This window comes from Colius striatus, chromosome 3 (assembly GCF_028858725.1).
Source record: "Colius striatus isolate bColStr4 chromosome 3, bColStr4.1.hap1, whole genome shotgun sequence".
NCBI classification, from domain to species: Eukaryota; Metazoa; Chordata; class Aves; order Coliiformes; family Coliidae; genus Colius; species Colius striatus.
In genome coordinates this window covers 69272879-69298719 of record NC_084761.1, presented here as the reverse complement: position 1 = coordinate 69298719, position 25841 = coordinate 69272879, and the positions used below count along the sequence as shown (strand labels likewise).

The 25841-nt window shown below is 36.7% G+C and overlaps 1 protein-coding gene across 3 annotated transcripts in view; it reads right to left on the bottom strand.

Annotated features, from left to right (window-relative positions):
• DLC1 (DLC1 Rho GTPase activating protein) overlaps nt 1–25841 on the bottom strand; it is a 218006-nt gene that overhangs the window by 79013 nt on the left and 113152 nt on the right. The window contains exon 1 of one of the 3 annotated variants that reach the window (XM_061994357.1): nt 17793–18091. The exons of the other annotated variants lie outside the window; for them this stretch is intronic. Coding sequence (XP_061850341.1) covers nt 17793–17907 — 115 coding nt within the window. The 5' untranslated portion in view covers nt 17908–18091. Of the gene's footprint in view, nt 1–17792; nt 18092–25841 lie in introns of those variants that run through there. 3 annotated transcript variants of the gene reach the window in all.

The following is a 25841-nucleotide window of genomic DNA, read 5'->3' as shown; positions in this document are numbered from 1 at the left end:
CACTGCTTGTCCTCTTTAGTTGAAGAAATATGTTAGGTTACAAATAGAAACACTAGAATTAAAATTATCTGTTTTCCTTCCTGAGTAGAAAGAAGAGATTCTTGGCATGTTTTACATGGGAGATTTATTTTTCTGAAATTGTTCAGATTTCTCCTACATGCTCACGAGTACATAGGAGAGGGGTTTTTTTGTGAGTAATGCAGTCACTCAGAAATAAATACACTGCAAATCTTGACCATGAACATTTTAAAGGACTCCTGCTATTGTACTCTCAGACAGAATTTTGTCAAGTATATTACTGGATTAACCTTTCTCTCTCTTATTTTTTTTTTTGTCACTGTTCGTCATCACAATCAGATTAATGGCTTACAGTTTTGATGGGCTATGCAGCTGCATGTATATGTCCACTTTCAATACTAAGACATATCTACAAAGGAGCTTCTAGTATGTTTTCTATTACCTGTCTACTATGATGTGACAGTTGGTGCTTATGGAATATTCCACAAGAATGATCTACTGCAAAATCTTTTATGGAAAAAATATACAGAAAAGAGTAAAAAAGGTGTTGGGTAGGCAGCGTTTTAATTTGATAGTGTGAACATTTTCCTATTTGATAAACAATAGGAAAAAAAGCATTTCTTAAAGATTACTGTTAAAGAACATTGTATTTTAAAAATATTTCCGTATTTAAACTGGTTCTCTCAGACTGCAAAAAAGGAATTTAATGAGATTTTTGGCAAGTAATACTGGAAAAATACTTAAATGTGGTCCCAGTTAAATAAGATCTTATTTATTTAGGTTTTATTAAACTACACATTTTTTTTTACCATTCTTTGTGATTTCTGTCTCTTTTTCAAAAGGGAGAGCATATCTGCTGTTATAATAGCAGATCGAGTCCTGAGCTTGTTTGCAGCTGGATATAGTTGAAAAAAACAGCATAGTGCTGTCTAATATTTTTCTTTATATCTAGTATAGCCAGATGAGAAGCAGCCCTTCTCTCAACATAATAATTAAAACTTAGACACAGCTTATATCAATTAGAACAATAACTTAATATTAAAACACTTAAATATTTTTAGAAAAAGATGGATTGAAAACTGTAGTCAGCATATATTAGAAAAACCGTAATAGCTAAAAGCTTTGTTGTTTTCAACCATCAGGCTTAACCACACATTTGATATAACAAAAACAGATGTGTAGACACTACTGAAGGAAGAGAGGCACCTTTGATCTGCTGACTTCTGCTGCTACACTCACAGAGGACAGTTACTTCCATTAATGAGGCTTTTTTAGTTTATTAGGTTCACTGATTTAATGTGCAGAGAGCAGGAGGGAAATTGCACTACCCTCTGAGAAACCACTTTGATATCTTGTAAATACAGAGCTATAAAGCCCTCATGTGACTTATGACCATAAGTGACACATCTTTGTCAACAGTTGGTATGACTGCTTGACGATGCTTAAAGAGCATGAATGGTGAGAAGGACAGAGGTATTGTTAGATGAGCTGATATTTACTAATCTGTAAGGAATGAACTCAGAGAAGAAAAAAAAATAATTCTTCAGAATGAGTCGGAATTCTTCAGAACTATTTTTGTAGAAAACAAAAGTACCAAAGCAAATGTAATTACAGACATACTGAGAAATACTTAAAGGAATCAGAACAGATGGCTGCATCTACTAATGGTGTTTTATTTGCATAAGTTGAAGGGGTCCTCTTTGCGCCGACTGCACTTATCAGTACAGTATATTGCTTGTAGTTAGCTCACCTAATTACACAATTTAATGAGACCTATGCTGACCACACACAGTTTCTCACATTCACGACAGTCCTGATGCACATATAAACAAAATGCGTTTTGAAGACAGAGTGCCTAAATCTTGCTAATATTAAAGTTTAGAATTTTAAAGAGGCTTGCAGACCTTTAAAGGTCATTCTCTCAGGAGTGCTATTTACTGTAGGAGATGCTAAGAGTCTCTGAATAGTCATGGCAAAGATAGCTAAAATGGGAGTCGTCCACATTGCTGTTTATGTAGTTTACTAGCTGTTACTGAAATATCTAGATTCTCAGTTTTATTGCTGTTTCAGAAGATTTTGCTGAAAGTAATAAGTTAAATAGTGAGATGCTTTAATTCTCCTCCAGTGAATGTCAATGCTGCATCATCTTTGTTCAAGTGCCTTATGTTCTTGTGCCTGCCATTTTGAGGTTCTTTAATTTTCCTTTTCACTCTTAATTTGCAAATCTGTCTGATTAATAAGTATGCCTTAACACAGTTTATTAATCTATTTTTTGTTACCTGTAGTGACATTTCTCTTTACTACAAATTATTTAACACTACAGTAATATTTAAAATACACCTCTAGTTAAAATTAAGCTACAAGTGGCAAAGGGGTTATATAACTCGGAAACCAGATCCTGATTCTCCTGGAAGTTTATTGTGTTCCCACATGATGGAATTACATTTTGACCATAAAACATGATTTTGAGCCCTTCTCTATTTTTTTTTTTTTAATACAAAACTATTTTCCATCTTTAGAGGAAGGCTGAGTAGAGTGCAGGTACATTCACTTGCATCTCACAAGTTCAGTGGTAAACCCTGCTCCTGCTGAGTTCACAGCGAAAAAAACAGCCCTACCTTCACACTTAACTGCTTGTAGGCCAAGAAACATAGCTGGTTCCACAGGAAGAAGAGTAAGGTAAGGCTGAAGCCTTAATGACCAGCAGCTATATTCTCTTCTTGAAAGAAGCCAGTCTGCCCAAAATGCTTTGATTAGAAGCATGCATTCAGCCACTGCCACTGTTGCGATTTAGAGCTCATCTTCACTTTGAGCTAAAAGGTTTGTTTCTAAGGTGTATTTCACTGCTATTTGTTCCATCATGTTGAATTTAAAGGGACTTCAAAGCAGAAGAGTATTACCAAGGCACTGATAGAAGGGCTCAGCTGTGAGAATAATGTTTGAAGCCTCTTACTATAATGAACACACATCACATTAAAAGTGCTTCTGAATTAATTTGTGTGTTACTGCTGGTAAGAATGGAGTTGTAGATAAACATTAAGCAAATTTCCTCGCCTCTCATCTGAGATGATGAGCTCTGTGGTATAGTGGCTGTACTCATACCCTACGTACCTCCACTGGGATCCGATTGAGCCGGGGGAGTTATTATGGGATAACATAACCATATTATTTCCATTTCAAGGAAGATGCTGCTGTCACATGTTGATAGTATGGCATTTGCTAATAACACTCTTCTGGAAAGGACAATCTTATGTTATCTTTAGAAGGTCAAAACTGCTGGATATGCAGATTTTTCTTCTTTGCCTTTCCTTGGACAGTTGCATTTCAAACTATTATTTTTGCATACATACATAGTGTACTGGAATGGTAAACACACACACAGAGGGCTTCAAACATGGAAGTGCTTTCTGTGTCAATTCTGTACAAATGATGAGGAAAATTTGTTTGTGGGTCTCTTCTAGTGTTATTATCACTTTTCAAATGAATATTTGGTGACACTCCTTTAAAATGAATCATGTTCTCTTTGATGAGAAATCCAGATCAGCTGCAATTGAGTCTGTGAGAAAAGGGGAAAAATATTTTGGAATAGGACTTCTCTGCCATATCCAATGTGATATATCAGAAGACTTGGTGTTTCCAACTTCAGTTAAGCTTTGAATTATACTAATAACCCCTTAATGCTGAAGAAAATTCAAATATGATTGAACTTGGTGCCTTACTAATGAAAAGATCGTTTTAAGCTTATTTCCTGAATACCCCGATTCACCAGTTCTGAGCACTAATTATCCTGTGTCCATAAAATAAGTACTTTTCTAAAATATATCAGACCTTTTAGCAGAACAGATTCATCTAGTAAATAAATTTAACATTGTGGTAGGGGCAGGGAGGAAGTGTGAATCTTTCCTGGTTGTAACTTAGTTCCAGTATGCTTTTTTAATTTGAGCTGATCAGAAGCAGTATTTTCAGAATGATAAATACCTCTGAGACTGCAGTCTTTTTTTGGAGAGGCTGCAAATGTTTACAGGAAATTTGTTGTAATGTTTTAGGCAAACAGGAGAGTCAGGGAGATCAAGTTCAGTCTCAGTATAGGAACTTTGTTTCCATTTTCATTTTTCCTAAGAGTTATTAGTTTTCTGCTGTTCTATATTTCTTCAAAAAGCTGTGCTGAGCCACTTTTCTATTAAAAGCACCATGTTTTTGCCTCATCCTAGAAGGAATCAGTGGTTTTTAAGTATGATAAGAGATGCCTGATGGCAATAAACAACCTGAAATTTGAAAGGAGAGTTTTATGAGATTTTCTGTAAGAGACACAATGATGCTTCTATCAGCTTCAAGAGCGAGTGTGCCCAACTGCCTCTTTAGATCTTGCCTTTAGTTTAATTATATGCCACCATTCACTTAAATGACAAGAAAAGACAGAGAACAAATTCACATGGAGTTTTTATTTCTGTGGCTTAAAGTGCAGGAGAAAGTGTTCCCATTCTCCAGCTCTCATGGTGATTTAGAAACATGGAAAGAATTGAAACAAAGGTAAGAAGCCCCCACTTGATGGATATAAACTACAGTTTGTTTTTCAATAATTGGTATACTTTTTTTTTTGGTCCCATGAATATATTCTTGGTTTTAATATTTTTCTCCTATATTTCTGAATAATATTATATTTCTCATGCTTTCTAGCAAGCTTTATTGATAAAACAGGCAGATGTGCATTCTAACTAATAAAAGTAATTACATGTATTATTAAACACTAAGAAACTGTTGTCAATATATGCTTGCAGTCATCTGTGGAGTTTTTTTACTATGCCTATTGTGGCACTGGAGTTGACATTTTAACTGTACTGTCTTTAAAATACAGTCTTATAGAAATAAAATACAGAAACATTTTAGCCTCTAAAGTTATTGTTTATCTAATATGTTAAAAATTTCTTATTTTTTATAAAGATAAATTTTCCTATTGTTCTAAATCTGATCTCTTTCTTGCAGCACATTCTGCAGTGTAAAAGATCTCTCCCATTTGGAAAAGAAGTCATTTTAGCTCCTTGCTATGAACCTTCTGTCTTCAGACAAAACTTCATCTACAGTGCTATCACTATATGGAGAGATATATTAGAGGGTGCTCAGCACCCATTCCAGGTACTGCATAAACACATGATTGTTGTCTATTCTTGTCTTGAACAATTTTGTACCTAATATTGTAAACTGTCCCCAGCAGAAAACTGAAATGATGGGAATCAAATGGTATGATGTACTGAAGACAAAGGAAGCATTGGAGTGAATAAAGGGGGCAGAGAAGAGTTAAATCCCTGTGGAGATTTCCCCAGGTGGTGGATACTGAAACCTCATGTTTGAAATTACATCTTGCTGTGGTAGCTCCAAAGAAATGGAACCAGATGTGCTCATCACTACCCATCAGGCCACCATGGCAAGCTAATTTTGCCAAATAGCCCAAATATACACAGAGCTGTAATGACTCTTAATTCCTAACAGCTTCAGTGATCTTATTAAAAGCGGTGGTGGGCTCAGGGATCAGAAACTACTGGTTTCAACTTTCAAATGGGCTGTCTGAGGATGCTAACCCCAGTGACATTACAATATAAGATGTCTTATAAGCAAAAGAGGTATAACAAATACTACTAATAAAAATATGGAAGAAGAACATGGACTTATGAAATAAGTAAAACAAGTTTATTGGCAACCATTTTTGGTTTTCCAGTTTCAAAAAAAAAAAAAAAAATAGAGATTGTTGTTATTTTTATCCTTAAACACATAGTTCTGACGGGATGATAGAATGATGTAGGAACTCAGTGGGATATCAAGTAAGGAATTAGGTTTTATGGGCATCTGTAAATGCTGCAATGGCAGTTAAGAGCAAGAGTACAAGTTACAAGCTTTTATACATGGGCTTTCTGAATTATTTCTACTTGGTAGTTGGAAAGGTTGCAAAATATGGCCTATCTTTTTACTGATCTTTGAAATCTCATCAAAATACCTGTCTTCAGCTTGCTCATATTCTTCTGTTGGACTACATTCTTTCCTTAGTGAAGTTATTGTTGCTTTCACATCATCAAAATTCCTTTCTCCTAGTAAGACATAAGCTATTGAAATTCTGTGTAATGAAAGCGTATTTCCATTTGAGATCATCTAACTTTATTGCTTCATGTCCAATTGACTGTTACAAGATACCAAACTTCCCAAGCTAAGTTCGTGTTAGCAATATGTACTAGCAATATGTACAAAATGAGATATGTAATTTCTAATGTTTTACTTTTTGTTCAGTAAGTGTCCGCTCTTTCAACTGTTCTGCTCAGCTGTCCAGCTGAAGAAAAGATCTCCTGAGAATTATACCATAGATGTACACTGGCCAGCTTCAGTAAAGTTAAAATAGCATGGAACATAACTGTGCATATACTTCTCTGAACTTCTACATTTCTAAAAGGTACAGAAGGAGGCCTCTTTTGAAATGATACAAAGGAGACATTTGTAATATTTTACTATGTCAGGTTGCAAGCCAAAATCTTAAAGCCTACAGATAACACTATATGTCCATAAGAAATGCAACGGATTTTACCAAGTACTTCCAAAGAACAGCTTCAAGTTGAAAAGTGGCTTCAAGTTCTCTTAAAAGCTGCCATGGCTGGGAAATAAGCCAAGGTGTCTGTGTTTCTGTAATACTTGTGCTGATGCCAGTGATAAATATTTGGGCAGTCATTTTCCCTTCTGCTTGAAATGTCTGAGTGCTTGCTTGAGGGTCCTAACAGACCACGGACAATTTTATCTTCCAACGAACAAAAGATTCAAAGTCAAATTATAGAAGTTATTAATACAGTTTGAAAATTCAGAAAATAGATATAAAATGTATATATTTCTCAAATCAAGTGGGAGTTACTCTGTGAGATTTTATGGCATTTTTAATGTAGAAAGTTAGGGCTGTTGATACTAATAGTCTTTTTGACCTTAGAAAAAGAACCATGGCTATTCCATATGATTTAAGATGCAAAAAGATGAACTCAGAATCCGCTAACAAAAAGCTCTTAGAGGACTCTGGATTGATCTCAAAATTAGATTTCAAAGGAGAAGAGTCATTAGTAGAGAACCCTAAAAATATTGACTACAAGGTTATTTTGGCTTAAAAACCCTTATTACCTGATTAACTTCACTCAATTATAGAAATCCAAAACGACAATCAACATAGCAACAATCATACATATATCTCTGTATATATGCGTTGCATGTACTAATATATACTAGACTGAAAAAAATCACGTGGAAATATCATATTCCTTTTCTTCATTGATACAACTGTAATAAACCCCAACTCTGGCTACAAGTTTGAATGTTCAGGATTTTACCAATTGTGTAAATCTCATTAGGTTCTTAAGTTTCTGAAATACGTGATATACGTAAGATTATGGTCAGCACTTTTACATTAAAGAGCTGTAATTGCTAATATGTTCATTCAGCAAATTCTTACAGCAGAAAAACAAACAAATTCATCAACATAAATGTCTGATCGCAATCCGATTTCTCCTGGTTCTGCAGAATGAGAGATTTTTAGGCAGCACCTTCTCATGTAGGGAACATGATTAGAGCTTTTCTTCTTCAGACCTGTTACAAAAATCTCTGTCACTGCATCACTGGTTAAAAGCAATGGGAGACAAAACCAGTGTTTAGCTTGATTTATGTAACTGTTCTAGAAATTTCTAGCCTAGATTTCTTTGCATTTTGAAATTTATCAAACTTCCATTTTAATGTGAACTCTTTCTTACAGCAAAATCACCCAACTCATCTTCCTGTCCCACCCCCAGTTCATCTTTAACAACTTAATTGTGAGTAACACAAACCTCTCTTTACCAGGCTGCTTGGGAAAGTTGTTCTAATTTCCATTTAAAAAAATATGCTTTCTTGTCACTTCAGTACATGTACTCAGAAATATTTACTGAATCAAGAAGAATCAAGAGAAACATGATGAATTCCATGCTCTTGAAGCTTTAGTTTGCCATCTTTAGAGGAAAGTGTTCAGGATGAACAGAAGTAGGCACGATGTGAGGTAGTGTATCAAGGCAAACACAACACATCAGGAAGCTGCAAATCTGTCTGAGGGCAAAACAGAGATGCTTGACAAATGATAGATATGGAGAAAAACAAAAGGCTGTACACCAGTCTTTTGGGACACATACTTTACAGCTGTTGTCTCTGTCCTCTCAGCTCTGAACACTGACTGCAAAGATGTGTAAATGACATTCCAAAGCACAAGTACAGAGAGGAAGATGTTACACAAAAATTACGGTTGCAAGAAAACAGTTTGCTGCCTAGTCTTTCAAAGTGAAACTTTCTTTTATAGATTTCAAAGATTCAGTGGCCTTGAAGAATATCAGGTTAATGAACCAAGTATAAGCAAACATCTTGTACATTTAATGTTAAAAAAAGCAGACATCACCCAACACAGATTTCCATTTTCCTCTGTTACAGACCAGAGCCAGCTTAATGCCTAGACATTTTTCTGCTGTGACTGGCAGTGACAGGCAAAGGCACATGCCAAATCCTTCCTGTCTGTGGCTCACCAGGGCAGGCCAGTTGTTACTTCGGCTCAGGTGGCAGATACTTTGCTGTTGGAATAGAGCTTCAGCATCAAGCAGCAAGAGTAACATGGCAGAAACTCTGACAGGATGCTGTGAAATTTGAACATGAGCTTCTCAGAATATTGATAGAGACTAAAAGCCTTTTGATGCATCAACAGAGAGAAAGAGACAATTAATCTACTGATAAAGTCTTACGCTGGTTCTGTCTTATCTCTTTGCCAGATGAAATTGTATTGCTACACAACAGATACCTGAAATAGTGAAAGTAGAATGCAGATTTTCCTTTGTCCCTGTGTCTTTTCAGCAATCGTCTTTCTATTGGGCAAGTTCCCTAAGAGAAATGTGCAAAACTCATCCCTATTTGCCAAAAACTGCAAAACATAAACCACTCTAATTTATATTAGGGTATAATCCAAAAGCTGCAGTCACCAATGGCTTCTATTATATTATCACATAAGAGAATCTGAGAAATACAACTCAAGTCAAATCATGTTTGGGGATGTGAAGAGATGGGGAGTGAAGAAGCAATATGAAGTCACAAAATCATACCTCGCAGCCTCTATGCACATCTGGTCACAGGATTTTAACATATTACTTTGGAAATTCCTTCTCATATCTTACTATCTACTTGTGTTACACTCATATTTTTTCCTGCTCTCCGAGTAACTTATTGGCTAGCTGCTATTCATTTCTTATTCTGTTCATTCTGTTTTTTATGCTTGATTTATCCCTTGTAAGTAGAATCTGACTAAATATTCATCACTGATTATTTTTATTAGCTGCCTCTGTATAAGATTAACAGAGATTTATCAACATTCGGCACCCTCAGACAAACACATCCACAACTCCAAAAATAAACTGCACTGCTAATTGACTTTCTCACAGTCTGGGATTATTGATACCAATTAGCAACCTCTAGTACAGTGAGATATTTCCCGCACTGGGAGAATTTGGCCCATTTAATTCTCTCCCCTATTCCACAGAGCCTCAGCCCTGCTTGGATCCCTACAAGTTGGTGAACATGGCACTGCAGAAAGAAGCTCAGTGGATTGATAAGTTCTCTGCCTGTGCTGGTCTGAGTGATCACTGCATTTTTTGGGGTACATATTAAAGATATTCATATGGCTTCTGAAATCATCTCCTCCCACTGAGCACTGATAGTAATTGTTTTACAGATTATAGTCTCTTCAAAACAGAACAGTGTCTTACACAGTGCTAAGGATGCCGCAGCCTTTAGTGAACAATAGTATCAGTCAATCAATCAATCAATCAGTCAGTCAGTCAATGTGCTCTGACGTTTCTTTCTTTTTCATCCCTCTCCCAAACTTTGATAGCTGCATAAAATGCACAACGGTCAGTTTCAGAAGATTCACTTCAGCCTCTTAATGGGGTGTGCATTGCAAGAGAATCTGTTCTGCCAGCATTAATTCCATTTTCAATGGGAAAATGCTGAAGGAACTAGCCATTGGAAATGGTTGAAATTCTTGCAAGTGGAATTCTATCATATAAAATTAGCAAACATATAAAATATTTATTGCCACAGAGATACTATACAGCTGCTTGGGTCTGTATTATTTTTTCATACTCTACTTACTGCCAACATTTTCCTTAAAAGAAGTAATCAGTTAGTTCCTAACATATAGCCTACAATATAACTAGACTCCCTTCTGTGTCTTGTGCAATAGTGGCATTCCCTCAGAATAATAAATATTGTCTATATGACAATTAGGTTTAGGGGAGATGGTAAATGCAAAGTTCAGGAGGTTGTCATTAATATTATCTTAAGTCCTATGTCCTGTTGTCTTCATAGCTTAATATGTTTACTCTTAATATAGAACATAATTAGGAAATAATATACCTAATTTTTACTGAAAATAGCAGCTTGGTGAAATATTTCCTATCATCTGGGGCTGACCTTCCCACAGGCCGCATATCCTGGAACAGCACATTGTAATAAGAGAAATCAGTTATTTTGGATGTAGGCCAAACATTAATTTAATTTATCTGGCTGCCCCCTTCCTTTCCATCTCTTCTCTCTGCTCTCCCCAATAACACTCACATATGTGAGCTGGAGTTAAGAAGTTGCAGTTGGTAAACAAAACAAAGAAAAAACTGCTAAGAAGTTAATGAAAACATCAGTAAGTCACAGCATCTGGATCTCATCATTCACCTCTGACATAAGAAAGATGTCCAGATGTTAGCAAAACTGTAGCAGTTGAAATATTTTGTGAGCAAAGCTCCTTCCAAAAAATCAGGCGCGAAGCAGTTCAGCACTTTCAGCAGTTTTTAGGAATGTTTCAAAAATATAACGGTCTTTTAGATGTGTGAAATATCTGCTCAGTGCTGAAAGAATATACATTCTGGGGAGCTGAGTCTGGGAATTGGGAGCCCTCACTCTTGGGAAATGCATATGCATGTTCAAAGAGTAGGAGAAGATGAGGCCTACCGGTTATCTGTCATAAGGTGAGACCTCTTGCAGAGACACAACGCTGCTTGTCTTGTATCCAGCATTCAAGACTAGAATTTGACAATATCCACAATAATAAATTATGAAGATGGGCCTGGGGAGAGTAGACTATAATTTTAATCTTTTCCACTCATTTTTAATCCCTGTCTGGGATAGAAGCCTCGCATGCTGGAAAGTATAAATGATGAGGCTGGTTTCCTAACAGGTGTTTGCCAGGTGTAATGTTTTTTTTGCTTCCTTTTGTGCCCAAGCTGCTTGATGGAACGGTGACATTTTTCACATTTGGGTGCTCACTCTCCATTTGTGGAGCTTCATGACTGCTCAGTTCCTCTCAGACATGTTTTCTGCGCTGCTCTGCATGTGATCCCTCTCTCCTTGACCCATACTTATAAAGAGTCATTTTGGAGTCCCAAAGAAAGCATTAAAATTATTTCTAAAAATTCCTAATTGCTGAAGTATCCTGGGACTGGTTTACTCTTATGCACACCCCTAAAATCCCCAGGCATAGGAAAGGACATACTGCAGTCCTAGAAATGGCTAGAATGACTGTGAAAAAAAAAAAAGATTGCTGCAAAAAGGGTGTATTTCCATAATCCCTTCCAGCTGTTGTAGCTTGAATGCATGAGGATTTTGTAGCAACCACTTCTACAATAGACTTAGGGTACTGTGTACTTCTTATTGTAAACTTGGACAAAATAGTGCCATTGTTGTAGCCTGAATGCAGAAGTTATGGCGGAGCTCCATGAAATAAATGTTTTAAATTTCACTAATGGAGGAAAATGTAAAAGTGATAACTAAAACTTTCCAATTGTCCAGTCCTTCAACACTGTCATTTAGCTCTGCTGTATTAAAATCTCCATTAAAAATACCCAAGGTGACAGAGTATCTACATTTTCTTTTTCCTATGAGTGCTCCAACATCTATTGGTATCAGACTTCAAATTGGAAGCATGAGGGAAATACTACATTCCAGTAGCTGAAAATAAGCATCAGAATCATGCTACAGGCAGCTATGGTCTGTCTGGCACTTCTCTACATTTTCATATGGAGAGTAAAAAATTAAAAATTAGAATATGGAATAGGAATCAAGCTATGTATTTGATCCCAGATGCCATTTTGAATCAGGAGTTTGACTGAAGGACTTTGCCTTAAATGAATTCCAGTCATTCCACGAACACCAGTGGTAAAAAATATGCTACTCTATATAACTGGAAATTTGAAGTGGCAATATTTTCCAAAAATAGACAAACATATGCTATATTTGAAATTGCACTTCTTATTGCACTTAATGTCTGCAAATGTCTTCTTTTGTTACCAGACAATTGTTATTTACTCCGGTCATGTTTCTTTCCAAAAAATAACAGCCTATTTATAAGCACATATCAAATCAATACTTGATAATTCTCTACCTCATAGCAAATGGCTATTTTTAATATTTATATTTATATAATAGTCTGAGTAAAACACCAAACCTATTGGAGCCTGTCTCCAGTTTCAGGGTCAGTAATTTCGTAAAAATGCTGATCTAGCCAAACAGCGATACATTTGAAGCTGTATATTGAATGATTTCAAGTTCTGCAACTTACTCCTTTTCTAAAACTTTATTTCACCTACACACACTGTAAATCTTTCTTCGGTCTCAGAACAAAGCAAACACTTAAAGCAATAATTTCTCTTCTGCCTGAGTATAAATTTTAGAGACAGTTAAAATATAATGTAAACCACTTTAACCTAGGATTTTAAAAATTTCCCAGGGATAAAAATTCCTTTCTTTACTTCCCGTACTTCCTATAGATAGGTGTATACATGTCTGGAAGTATAAGCAGTATCTGGGAATTGCTTTAGAATTACTTGTCTTATACTGACAGATCTTTCAATCCATAAAAAGGCATATTTTAAGGCATCAGAGTTAAGAGGAAAGTCTAAGAGAAAATATGAATTATAAACACAAGGCAAATACAGGAATGATGATAATGAAGAACAAATTAGCCATCAGTAAGAGCAAATAGTGTGCCACAGATGCTTCCAGTGATCCTAGACAAGTCATGCAAAGATTAATAGCACCGGTGGTAAGAAAAACTTAAATAGTAACACAATTCTAGCTGATCACTGTAAATGAAAAAATAAAAAGCCTACTCAAAGGGGCCTGCAAATAAACTCTTCATAAGTAGATTAAAAACTAACCCAGTCTTTATTAAAAATGTGAAAACCAAGAAAAAGCTGACTAATGGTCTACTGAAAGGAATCTAAATGGAAAAGAATCCTTTGATGGAAAAATGTGAAAACCAGGTAAAAGCTGACTACTAGTCTACTGAAAGGAATCTAAATGGAAATGAATTGTACTTTTTCTGCAGTCCCAGAGTCCTCTCCGTAGCTACATTTTTAGCAATAACTTACAAGGACATATATAACCTTTCCAGTTGGTTCAAACACTAGCAAAGTAGGCGGAATGAAAAGTGGTTTGTAACGAGATTGTTGCAAATGAGTTGTTTTTCATTTCCTTGGCAATTCACGGAAAACAAAACCAAGAAAAACAAGGATGGCAAAAGCTCACTTTATTTTTAGTGGGTCAAAATGTACAAAATTAATTTTAATGTGAGGTAAATTAAATATCGTGATGCTTTAGTGTACCTTAATTAGGAAAAAAAAATTGACATGATTGAAGATGCTAAATGCTAAGTAGATAAATAAAGAATATAGTTTCAAATAGAAAATTTGAAAGTTTATTTTTAGAATACCAAATAAGTAATATTTCTCCCTAAACTTTCAATGGCTAAGCCACTGCAGCAAAATTTACAGTAAGTCACAAATCCTGGACTAACTACACAGTTTCTTTTTTCCCCATGTAATATCAGGCATTTCAGAAGACAATTTAGTTTTTTCATCATTAAAAAATATAATTTAAAAGAGAGGCATATGAGTAGTCAGTTGTATTCTGTGTCTGACCATGTTTACCAGAAAATGCTGGATTGAAAGAGCAGGATTGTTTAGTCATGTCATATGGTGGACATAACGGGTTTTAGTGGAATGCAATCAAATGCTTACATGGGTCATCTACAGTCTACCATGCAGATAAATCAGCCAACAGTGGAGGCACTAGAAATCCGTCTACAACATTTTGAGGATATGCTGAGAATGATGCGTGCACGTTCTGGGGAAGCTCACTCTACACTGTTGCCTTTCTTGTGCATAAAATCCTGGTCTCTGTTTAGCACTCTGTGCACAGAGAAGAAGCCAGAATGTGCTGAGGATGTGTCCTGGCTTCAGTAAGGGGAATAAATTGGGAATTCCCACAAAAATTTTTTGTGAATATAGTTACAAGAAAAGTTAAAATTTTCATATTGCCCATTTATTGAATGTGTCAACTTGAGTCTCATTTTTTCCTCTTATTCTTTGCTGTTCATTCCATTGCCCCAAAATGTATCCCAACTCTACTGGGCATTTTTGATGTCCCAGCAGTTGAAAACACTTCCATTGTGTTTAGTGGTTTATTTAGGGATTCATTTTCCACGTTTTAAGATCATCAGACATTACTATTAACATCTGTCTAGATTTTCTTTGTCTGTGTAAACTAAAAGAAAAGACATCATATGGAAAACCATGAGCTGTGCTGCCATCAAAAGTGATTTGACTATGATGTGATCACACTGTGCCTGCTACTCACTGCTCCTCAGGACAGGTATTTTAAAAATATATACCATATTTATACAATGGTAATAATATACCATAATATGGTGTAATAATATACTATATTTATACAAGAGTGCTTCATCCCAGCTGGCTGAACCAAAGATTGTCCTGTCGTGTGGAGGGATAGCCCTGGTGTTAGGGTTCAAAAGCAACGTGAGGATGCTGCACTGTGATACTCCCTCATGGCCAGGGCAGGATGGTAAGCAGAAGTGATCTGAGAGAATAGTCTGTATTTATTCATCCCTTTGTTGCGTCCACTCAAAAATAAAGCATCTTTAAGTACAACCTTTTAGTTTAATGCAGTTTACTAACATTTTAAATACTTCTGGTATTTGTTCTCCAAGACTAATGCTATCTCTGTTTTGTGTCTTTAAGACTACATGATCTAATGGAAAACCTATTTTACACTCTATTTTCCAGAGTATTTATGAGTGGTACTGCCTGTTCAATGATTCCATCAGATTATATTGCATATTTTGCTATTTCTGTGTGCAGGCTATCAGATTTTTTTAAAGGCAAAACATTTTTTAGATTACTTCTTCTTGAATATGCCTTGAAGAATGCATATTTCACATTTTCTTCTTTCTATTGCAAATATCATGTGCTTTTTTTAAAGGTGTGTCTTGATAACACATATTGCTGATCTAAGTGGATTTCTTATTTCAGTGTCATGACCCTTCTCTACCACTCTTAGATAGTCAGCAGTTTAAACTGCTGGTATTCCAGAGAACAAACAGAAAAGCAACACAACTTGTTGCTGTTTTGTTTCTCTTCCTGAATCTGTTTTTCATGAAGTATTTTCAGGAATAGACCCTGATATCTGCTTCAATTGCATACCACACTGCTTAGTGGGGGTTTAGTCTTATGATTTGCTGACTTTCTGACAGACAGCAGCCCAAATTTACTATTGTACTGACAAGCCTACATGGCCAGTACAGCCTGGAAAATGGAACTGTCACTGCTTTAAAGGGTCCTCTAACATCTAAGCCTTGTATTGATAAAAACTGTGACGGCTCATAACCATCTGCCAAGTAGAATAAAAACATTCCGACCCTTATCAGTGCAGCTAAAGAGGGTAAAGGGTTCATGTTCACTCCTCGTTTCTAGGAATGCAACTGAGTCTCAAGAAATATAATTAGCAGCTGTCTATCCCCCAAATATTTGACAATCATATGCAAGGTTAAATATGCATGTTTATCAAGGCCTTTTTGTATTCTGATAAAACTTGCATATTTTCATATGAAGGTCACATACAGAAGGTATAAATTACATGTCTGTGATGCTTTCCTATGTGAACTGATGAGAGGAAAACAATTTTGTGGAAGACAGTTGGTAGTAGTTGTCTTACATGGACACAGGCCAGAAGTACTTGGAGTTTGTTGATACAAATGCCATTCTGAATGTAACCATAAATTTAAAATCTTACTTCAAAGTATTCACATGAGCATCTCAAGCAGGTGGAATGGAAATAAATGCCAGGGTAAACAAGTATCCAGCTGACCAGGCAACACAAAGATTAAACAAATGCTGACTTGGTCCCACGAGCTTCCCTTTTATAGATTTGTGTAATATCCATGCCTTTTTACTTGGAATTTCTTTCCTCTTGGTGTTCCTTCCAGTGGACTTTCAGCAATGTCTCAAACATCAGGACCTGTTGCTGCTCTATGCCCTGCAGTCTTTAGGCTAGTAAAGAAGTCCAGTTCTCTAACACACCTTTGAGAGATGAAAAGGAGTATCTGCTCATTTCAGTTTGCCATGGAAAAGAGGTTAATGCCATTACTTTCACAACATTGCCACATTTGTGACTGACTACTGAGCACTAAAGTAAATGTAATGTCCCAGTCTCCTGTCACCATGAGCCTTTACTGTAAAACTGTGATAAAGCTGAGGTACTTTGCCATCTGTGGAAACAGGCACGGATTTTATCCAGCCACTAACACATGGACATAACAAGGTTTTTATGAGTTACTCTAATTTAAAACAGGTTTTTACCCCTGTGTTTCTTTATAGACCATGGTCACTCACTGGCTGATTACCTGTTGTAATCAGTTTTGGAATCAGAACACAATTACAAATGTCTGTTATGGACTTAGCTGCTCTTATTTCTCCAAAACGTAAGTGCAGAAGAATGATGTAAAAGTTCAGTTTACATTAGTGAGCCATACAGTCTGCTTCTCGGTCATCTCATCCTTGATCTTATCATTATTCACATTTCTCCTCCCTCGTCCAACCTCCCTCCCCCCACCCCCCCAAAACTGCCCTCACTGTAAGTAAACAAACAAACCAAAGTGATCCCTCTGGCACGTCACACCCACTATGCATTTCTGCTGTCTTCTCTGAAACCTCTAAATGCCATGATAGTAGAAGTAACAAAGCCAGTTGACTGAATGAGAATCATTCAATCTAGCAGACAGACAGTAACAGGAGAGGAAAATAAAGTGAGTTAAATTATCTTCTCCTCCAGCTTTGTATTATGATTTGCCTCGAGTTTTGAGTATTTGCAAGTAAAAATAAAAATGTGAACTGTAACCATATAGTTGGCTGGTAATTTATATCTCAGAAGCCTTCTCTGGCATACCTGACACTCACTTGGAGCAAACAGCACTGAAATCCTTGCCAGAGGAAATACCAGTAATCGCTCAGTGCACAGCCCAGATATTCCAACTGACACACTCCTTGGCTGCAAAACACTCCGTTAATGCAACTCACTGAAGCACATCACAGCACTGAAGCACAGGCTCTGACCTAACAGCAAAATAAAGTGCTTCAGTACACTTCGGTCTGAGGAGTTAGCATCATAATATCAAACCAAGATTCACTGCTCTTTTTCTTTTAACTGACGTTTGTCTCATCTAGTTATAGGAACATATACAGTCCCACCCATAGGCATAGCACGAAAGTAACGTGACAAACAAAAGGCTGGAGAAATAGAGGTATTAGAGGTACTTAGATACATTATGCAAATGATACCACTAATTGCCATTATTGACTGGGGTCTCTAACAAATCTTAAAATATGCTTATGTAATGTCCTTCTCACCTGCTAGTCGTCTGTCTCTTGTGTTTTTCCAGATAACATCCAAGGCTCTAGCAGTGGAGTCCCTGATATGATCACTAAATGATCTTCTCAGAGGGGCTTTCACTGGGCGATGCATAATGTAGATCGATCACACATCCAGAGTCAAATAGCTGTAGCTTGGCCCCAGGAAAAAGGACATTCTTTGCCTGGGGATCTGTCTGAATTTCTCTTCTTCAGCAGGCAGGTTGTTACTTTATATAATTTGTCATCAGCCTTGTGGAGCTTTTCCTTGAAGAGTCAGGCATTGCAGTTCTCACTGCGGATGCAGGAAAGCTCAGACTGCAGCCAGCCTCTTGGAAAGCTGCCAAAATCTTACATCTGGAACAGTTTACAAATGAGCTAACGATACAGTCATTTAGATTTGGGGCTTTATTTGTGGATATCTATAGGATTCTAGCTTCCTGTTTAATCAAATAACTTACCAGGCACATACTTGCATGCTCATTTATTAGGATATTTCAATACTTAACTGATATTTCAAGTAATCTTTCATGTTTTGATATGAAAAAGGTAAGAAATAGAAAAGAGATAAAATAATTTTAGTTACCTGCTGTTCAGGTATTTTATCTTCTAACTATTTTTCTTGCATATCACCTTATCTATGGTACAAAATAAGGCCTGATTCTGAGTTCCTTATGTGTAGTATTTCATGCCAATGCTGGAATGAAGGGGAAAATGAGAGGAAAAGAGGAGAGGAGAAAAAAAGGAGAGGGAACTAGGCTTACATATATTTCCTGAATGGAAAGATAAGGTCCTATATCCCATATGTAAAAAGTTTATGCTTGTAACTGAGATTAATAGTAACAGTAAATGAAGCCATTTGACCTTGCTTATTTTGACCTTTTAAATTGATTACTGTGTCCAATTGCCTCCCTGAGGGTAAGCAGGAAGAATGAAAAGGTAGCTTTCCCTTCCTAATATTATGTATGGTAATATGTGAAGAGGTGAGAGATCCCAGCCTAAACCCCTGATCCCTTTTGTTATCAGTGAGAGCAAAAATTGTTGAATAGAATTGTCTTTATGTAGATTCAAGGTGAAGTCCTTCATTTTTACAGCAACTACAGCTGTTAAAGTCAGATGCCATTATTTTCTTGAGATGTATTATACTATTAAAAATTGATTGATTAACGTCTCACAAGGTTGGCATACACAGATCAAATTACAGAATTACAAGTTTCAGCCTGTGAATTTCCACTCCTTTCAAATTCCTTTCTAAGAGGAAATCAGTTTTTCTTTTCATCCTATACTAGATAATTTATTTCATACTTTCTTATTTGTTATAACTTTTCTGATGCCTTCTCAGTCCACTTCATTAGTCCTTATTTCCTTTAAGACAAAACGTGATCTTATTCCAACAATGAAAATAAATTTGAAACAGTGTAACTGAGGGAGAAATTGGCTCACCAACTATTTAATGCAGATCATTATCCCTTCCTATCTAGGCCTTTGTCTATTATCTTTTTAGAGCATCTACAAACACTAATGTCCTGTTTTGAACAAACTAACAGAAGCAAGGGATCTCAACAGTTTGCAGTTGCTTTCCTCATTGCATGTCTCCTACTTTTTGATGAAGAAAGAAGCAGTCAGCTCTAGGGAAATTCAATCTGATTAGACAATCTTGAAATGCAAGGTTGTATTCTTCTTCTTCTTCTTCTTATTATTATTATTGCAAAACTTCCTTTTAGAGCAGGTGATGATATGCTTATATAGGCAAATGCTGTCATGATCAGAGAATAATCCATCTACCTACTTTGAAACACTTACACTCTGTTCAGGTGATATCTGCCATTGTTTCTATTAGTGACCAGCTCAGAAGAGCACAAGTTCATTTTTAAATGAGGAGGCAATAACCAATATCTAAATCTGAAGCTAAATGTGTATATCTCTGTATTTCAGCTGAGCATCTCTGTCAGAGGAGAACAGAAGGCAATGAGAGAGAAGACAGACTCAGCAGATTTTAAAAGTGCATATGTCTATGTTACCAACAATGTGGCCCAGTAAGAGTGGATTTATACAGCAAAAGAAAGGGTACTTAGGTTCTGACACATCTTGAGGTGAGGTTACTTGGAACTAAGTCTACCTGGATCTCATGAACTGAATGAAACCTCAGGAGGGTTTGGAGATCACTGGCATGCTACCAGGGTGCATCTTCTGGCTTAGTGTCATCTGAAAGCCATTCAGTTCACATGCTCCAGGACTGCTGGAAGATATGAATCAAATGGTGGTGTTGGGAGATAATTTTCAAAAGCCTATGCCTGGTTTAGGCTAAAATGCCAATAGAAACACATCCACCACTATTTTAGCAGCTAAATCATCTGTTTAACATTTTAAAAGAACAATATTTATTTTGCTGATTTGGGTTTATTTGTGTGAGAGTTTTTGTGGATTTTGTTACACATGTAGGCAGGTCACAGATCGAATATTTAAAATAGTCAATGCACCCAGTTCAATAAAATGGGCTAGAAAACATCAGAATGACCCAACAATGGGCAAAGAAAATGCAAAGATAAACTATAAAACAAAGCAGAGGAGGATGGCTAAGGGAGTCTGCTTGTCTTGTTTTCCAACACATAGAAATGGATAATCTAAGTAAGACTGTGGAAAGAATTTAATTACATGTCAGGATATTCTTGATGGGCCATGGACAGGAAAACAACTAGGTATAGGTAGGCTAGAGGTATGGATAGGAAAGGACATTAATTTTAGGAAAGTGTAGACTGAGAGATCTGGCGTGGAAGACAGTTAAAAGCAAATATATACAAATAAAGAAGAAAATTATTTTAAAATCATGTTAAAAGGATGCATCAGTGAACAACCGTGCTTCAGTCTTTATTTCTGTGTTGTTTAAATAACACTCCTTGTAGAACAACACACTCACTTTTGGTCTGGACCTCTCAATACCCAAAAGATGTTGAAAAGGCCTCCACAAAACCAGCGTGCTGAGATACTGGCAGATGTTGGCAGGAGGGTTACGGTGGCAGTGGTTCATAGTTCTCAGCTGGGAAACACCTGTGCATTCAGGGGAAAGCTGCTGAGCTCCCATGGCCACTGTGCTTTTGTATTGAGAGCCCCACATGGCATCTCAGGCAAACTCTGCCCACATTTCCAGACACGATTCTGTGTTTAGAGAAATGCTACTGCCCAAATGGTATGTGCTCATGTAGAGATATTTTCCCTTTCATCTCAGGTGTATTTCTCCCCTTGCAGGTGTAGCTGTTTGTAGAGAGACATCTACCTAAATCACATGCCTGCAGTTACCTTCAGATTGTTTGTATGGAAAAGCTTTCTCTGTTTCTCTGTTAACTCATGCTCAGAGTCTAAACTGGGAGAGGATGCCAATGCTGCCAAGTACATGTTTGCAGATCTCAGCTGTTGAATTTCTGATGTTGGTCAATATGAATGTATTAGGCTGATTTATGGGGAAAGATATTAAACCAAACAGTTAAAATGGAATGCTGGGAATGACATTAAAGGAAAAAGGTTTTAATGATGAGATTTATGGAGTGTCAAAGAAAATGTTTTCAAATAAAATGGCAAAATCTTTTGCTTCTTTTTTCAAAAATGTGATGGAAAATCTGAAAACAAGTATCTTCCTTTAGATGAGAAATAGTCTATGCACTCTTCCATATGGTAAATCTGTAATTCAATTAGCTGTATACAGTTAGTACAGCAAAATGCATGCAAAAATAAAGAAAGTCTTAGCCCCTCCAACCAGTATCTACATAACATTTATAACACAGCTCTATCTCTTGGGTTCACTGTGTCTGGAAACTTAAGGGGAACTACCAGTAGGTACAGGTTTCGTATTTGAATAATACTCATGATGATCACAGTCACAGTGCACACCCAATACTCTAGCTATCTTCAAGAAATATTTTACTTTATTCAGTGTTTTCTGCTCAATAGCTGAGAAGAAAAAAAACGAAGAAATTCTTATGCTTAAAAGGTAAACTAGATTGTCCAACAAAGGTGTATGCTGGATTTAACATAACAGGAATCTGAAGGAAAGGGGTCTGATGTCAACAAGAGGGGAGTGCAGCAGCCAGTGTTTGGGGAGAAAGATGATGGTAAATGTGTAGAGCAGCATGCATGCCCAAGGAAGAGTCCTTGTGGAATTCCAGAGGCAAATATTTATAGGGGCCAGATCTCTACCTTCCCACCCATGTCTTGGAGCTGTACTGAGCCCTGCCTTCCCAGCTCTCCTGCCAGCCAAGATAGGCTCTGCCACTGTTGTTACCAGTGTCTTTCCTGTTACCCAGGCCTAGCCTGTCTCTGACTTCTCCCACTTCTCTTTTCAGAACTATTTTTAGAAATGTCTTGTTAATATAAGCAAAACTATGCCTCTGAAATCTTCCTCTCGAGGCTGACTCTACTTACTTGTAAAGTGCTGCTCATTGTTCTTAAACGTATTGTTCTTAAAGCAGCTGAGGGAGAGGCACAGGCTAATTCGTCATAACTTCACCACTCCTCAGCAGTTCAAGCCAAAGGATCTAAGCCTGCCAAACACGTGTTTTTCTGGCCTTTAGTGGTTCTGTCCATACTTCAGTCAGCAAAGATAACATTAAAGATCCTTTTTCCTCTTTAAGGTGAAGAGCAGACATAATGCGTTGGATACTAGGGTGGGAACGTTGATTTCAGTTTTAGTTCTGGCAACATCCAGCTCCTAGGAAGTAAACAGTTATGCAAGCCTCACTGTTCAGGCTTACTCAAAATGCATCAACTTCCCTTCTGAATGTTTACAAATGTGCAAATTCTTATGTTTATCTCTGGTTCATCTGTGCGATTCTGGTCCTTTGAGTTGGGAAGGTTGTGTGCATCTAAAATATGTATAGCCAGTCAGAAATACATATTTTTTTAAACACAGTGCCAGTTTAAGCTCTCCTGTGACTTCTGCATGGACTGTGACAAATGGTATAGCAAATTCAGACCATCTTTGCTGTGTGGTCTATGGTTTTTGCCTGATCTGATGTATGCAACCATTTACCCCTTTCTACAGAAACAGCAAAGTAATGGTGTAACTTTCCAAAGGTATCACAAAGCAAAAGAATAATTTGGAATCCAAATTTTAAGTCTAATTAAAAATGCCTGCTAGGCATACAGCATGTGTCATTGTTTCATCTCAGTAGTTGTTCCTAATTGCTGTCTGGGAGGTCAGATCGGAAAAGGAGCCCTTTGAATTTTGACTTTGACATGTGTTGCTTTCTCAAAGAAAATTTGGTACTGCAACATCTGCAGAATCTGAGAAATAGGATACAAATCAGATCTTAAAACAAGAAGCAGCCACCAATCAGAGCAAACTGTAAAGATTTTGAGAAATTCCTGTGGAAAGACAGGCAAAGAAAATGTACTTTGTTGAAATAAAAAGTTTCAACAGAAGCTTGGGAAATCTCAACAAAATCCTTGATATGACAAACTACATCTTTATTGCATTTGACTTTATTTTAAAAAAACTCCATAACACACCTTTGTTTTTCAATCAAATAAGGAAAAATATTCAGAAGTTTCATTTAGCATGCATATATTCTTTTGTAAGGGTGCAAACAATTTATCTGTCTCATGGACTACTTTCCAGTTCTCAACTTTACCTATGCCTCTTTAGGGAGCAGCCCTGGAAGGACTTGACCATGGGAGGAAGAGGGATGAGTATGTTACACTATGGAATTTCAAAGAGTTGCTAGAATGAAAAAAAACCCTTCTATGACAAGTTTTCCTTTTTTTGTTCCAAATTGAAAACAAAATCTTCAGAAGGAAATTTTTTTAAAATTTCTTGCTCTAGGAGTGAAAATTGGTACATTATAGAAGCCAAGATCTGCAGATTGGGAAGACAGGCAGGATAGGGGATATATTGAGGAAGACTATTCTCTCTTCCCAAGTTTTGGCCTCCTATTTCCATAATACTGAGAGAGAACATTAGGATTTTTTCTTATGTTAACTGTCACTGCATGATAGAAATAAAATGAAATAAAAATTAAGATTACCCATTGACAGAAAAAATGTAGTACAATGTGAGTCTTCGCAGCTCACAGACTGTATATATCTGCTGCTTTGTGTATGATGACCTCTCCTCTTCAGTCTGTCAATTTCTCTTACTCCTTTCCAAATACCTTTACAAGTTATTCCTTACTGCTGATTTTCTCTTCTACCTCCTAAAGACAACTTCACAATGCTTTGTACAGTTTCCTCCCCATTGTTGTTCCAATTATATCCTTCTCCATCATCTGACCTCTGGTTTCTATAGCTGGCTGCTCTCCTCCATGTTGCTCCTTTCACTCTTCTATGCTGTGTGGGCAAAGGCTTGTGAGAGTTTTGTTCCAGTGGGAATATTGCTGCACTGGAAAAAGTAGACTGGAGCTGCTCTGCATCCATGTCTCGGGAGCAGCTGCATAGAAGATAACAAAAGTTCTGTGGTGGTTGCTGCAAAGGTGCTGACGATGAGAGCACACAACTCAACCCCATGTTACTATGTATCTCACTCTAATTTGGTCTCAGAAAAGTTCTCTAGGACACATGTCAACACCCTGGAGTTAATATTTGAACAGTTGAGCTTCCTTCAGAGATGAGGAAAGTACATTGCTTAGCAGCAGTGCATGGTGCAAATCACAATGACTGTTGGTTTTTTTCATGGACCTTTCAGTGTCGAAACATTGAAAACTTCTGGTGAAACACTGAGAAGATCTTGTCAAAATATCTACCTTAATTGCCTTCTTTTGTCTAATAAGTACATGCTGAAGTGTTTATACAAATTCAGTAGCCTCCTATTGTATAAGTTTCAAATTAAATATGATCCCAAATAAACACTATATCAAACTTAATGATGTGATTATGGCCCTGCTTTACAAATAGCCTCATGGCTTAACTGTAGTTCTGTGCTCTTCAATGTGTGAGCTTATCTGACTTTTGCTGAACTGCTATCTCATTATCACTGTACACTGCAAAAAAAAACCCCAAAAACCAAAAACCCCCAAAACCGCAACAACACGGGAAAGCAGAAAACATATCTAATCACAGCCATATATACAAACCAGGAAGAAGTAACTGAATAACATGAGAGAAGATATACTTCAAGTTTCAGTTGTAAATTGTTCCATATTCTGTTTTTAACTGTAACTGATTATAAATTGTCCTTATGTTATTAGAAAATCCATTCTTGCCCCTGCTGCCAACTGTTCTCTGAAATACTACATGTTAATGAGAAAAAACAGGACATTACTGAAAACTGGAACTGTAGCTAAAAATTCAAATGAGAAACTTAAGTGTTAAAGCTCCATTCTGTTTAGCCATATGTGACACACCTGCTTAGTGAAGTTTAAGGAAGTATTAATCTATAGGGATGTCCAAACACTTCAAATACCTAACTTGAGCTGTAGATTTTTCTCAATTATATCTGTTTCATGCCAAATAGTTGGTGGCAGTAGGTTGTGAACTGCGATTAGTGTTGTTTCTTCTTCCTTCACAATGACCTGACATGCAAATGGCCCTTACTGAGATACTTTTTTTGTCAGCTGAGCAATATATTACATTTTGAGCAGTCCCATCAGTGAGATTAGGGCAGGATGAATACAATTTCACAGAACAGGATACATAGTCTAAGGCATTTCTTTCTTTCTGGTAGAAATGCAAATGTGTCTTTATTGTGAAATTACAATAATAGAAGTTTGCAGCTCCCACTGAAAAAAAAGGACCCAAACTGTCCAACATTTCCTAATCAATCAACCAACCAACCAGACAACTCTCTATTGTTATTCCCTATTAAAATTCCATTTCTATAATCTTCTTTCATAATTGGTAATTTTATTTCCTTCTGCTTTTTCTCTCTTCCACGCTCTCTTTCCCTCTCCCCTCTTTATGTTTATCTGTCATACTAAGATGATGGGTTCCTTGGATTAAAGATCTTCCTCTTTAGACACCCCTTTACAAAACAGCACAATATTAATAAGAAGTTAAAACAATAAAGTCTTTGAGCTTGTCTGCAATGACAAACATGAGCACCAATTGTGAATAAATTGAATT